At 60.1% G+C, this 1,455-nt stretch overlaps 1 protein-coding gene across 2 annotated transcripts in view; it reads left to right on the top strand.

The window, feature by feature from the left end:
• LOC103612817 (acrosin-like) overlaps positions 1–1,455 on the top strand; it is a 215,346-nt gene that overhangs the window by 206,741 nt on the left and 7,150 nt on the right. For both annotated transcript variants that reach the window (XM_017730051.1, XM_017730050.1), the window contains exons 2-4: positions 173–406; positions 710–975; positions 1,247–1,392. In XM_017730051.1, coding sequence (XP_017585540.1) covers positions 173–406; positions 710–975; positions 1,247–1,392 — 646 coding nt within the window. The remainder of the gene's footprint in view (positions 1–172; positions 407–709; positions 976–1,246; positions 1,393–1,455) is intronic.

The following is a 1,455-nucleotide window of genomic DNA, read 5'->3' on the forward strand; positions in this document are numbered from 1 at the left end:
ACACGCCGCAGCTCCTGGCCAGCAGCCAGGTGCTGGCACGGCCAGACGCACCCCCCATGGAATTCCCTGGGCTGCTGTGCGTGCAAGCCCTTGTGGGGAGGGCAGAGGGCTGAGCTTCAGCCTGAGCCACAGCAGGCCATGGAGCAGCATGGAAATGACTTTCTGCTTGCAGAGGGACCTGCGGACTCAGAGCTACCTACCAGCCCATGAATTATTACTACAGCAACGTGGCTTATGACTATGGCATGACCCGCATCGTGGGTGGCACAGGTGCCATGGACGCATCCTGGCCCTGGATCGTCAGCATCCAGCATCCCTGGGCACCAGACCTGGGCCATTGGTGTGGAGGGTCCCTTATCAGACCTCAGTGGGTCCTCACAGCAGCCCACTGCTTCAACAAGTATAAGTAAGGAGGAGCAGGGAATGGGGACAACTCCACTACACCAGCAGGTGCCCTGTCAGCAGCACCACCTGCTACTCCCATCCCCTTTGCTCTCAGTCAGCCCAGCTGCCACACTGCTGAAGAGAAGCCTGGGCTGATGCCAAGGCTTCCTAGTAGCTTCCAGCCCAACATTCCCCCACCCTAAGCTGTGGGAGGGCACTCACACCTGCCAGAGCACTGCCATGCCACGCAGAGGTCTGGCAGCTGCTGGGCTGCTGTGGTGCATGGCTCTGCTCCCTCTCAGCCCTCTCTCCATCTGTCTTCCAGTAATGTCAGTACCCTGTACGTGGTGCTTGGGACCAGCCAGTTCACCCAGCCGGGCCCAGGGGTAGTAGTGCGCAATGTCAAGCAGCTGCTGATACACCGGTACTACAAACGGGCCGACTTGAGCTACGATATTGCCCTGCTGGAATTGGACCATCCTGTCCAGTGCAGCCCCTACATCCAGCTGGCCTGTGTGCCCGACGCCACGCTGAGAGTGTCAGAGCTGAAGAACTGCTGGATTGCTGGCTGGGGTGCCGTCACTGCAAGATGTGAGTTCCCGAGAGGGATTCCTGAGCCAGCTCAGCACACTGGGGACACAGCTTGGGCTTCCCCACAGCAGAGGCCAAAGTCAGGCTGTGGGACGTACGCCTCTGCAGAGATGGACCTGCTCTGGTCCCCAAAGGCAGGCATCAGAGACACAGAGCCTCTGTGCCTCTGCAGAGGCAAAGCCAAGCCCTAGGGAACGGGATCCATCCCCCAAGAAAGGGGAGGAGAACAGGCAAGGAGCTGCTGGGTGCTTATTCCTTGCTCTGCTCACAGATCAAAAATCAAGTGATCACCTGCAGGAGGCCAGGGTCCAGCTCATCAATGCCAAGCTCTGCAACAGCAGCGGTTGGTACGCAAGGGAAATCCACCCCTACAACCTGTGTGCTGGTTACCCACAGGGCACCATCGACACCTGCCAGGTAGGAGCGTGCCACGAGCCCCTCAGCCCCCAGCAGCGCGGGCAGCCCGGGCACCACGTCCCC

This window comes from Corvus brachyrhynchos, unplaced genomic scaffold, assembly GCF_000691975.1.
Source record: "Corvus brachyrhynchos isolate BGI_N302 unplaced genomic scaffold, ASM69197v1 scaffold101, whole genome shotgun sequence".
Taxonomy (NCBI): domain Eukaryota; kingdom Metazoa; phylum Chordata; class Aves; order Passeriformes; family Corvidae; genus Corvus; species Corvus brachyrhynchos.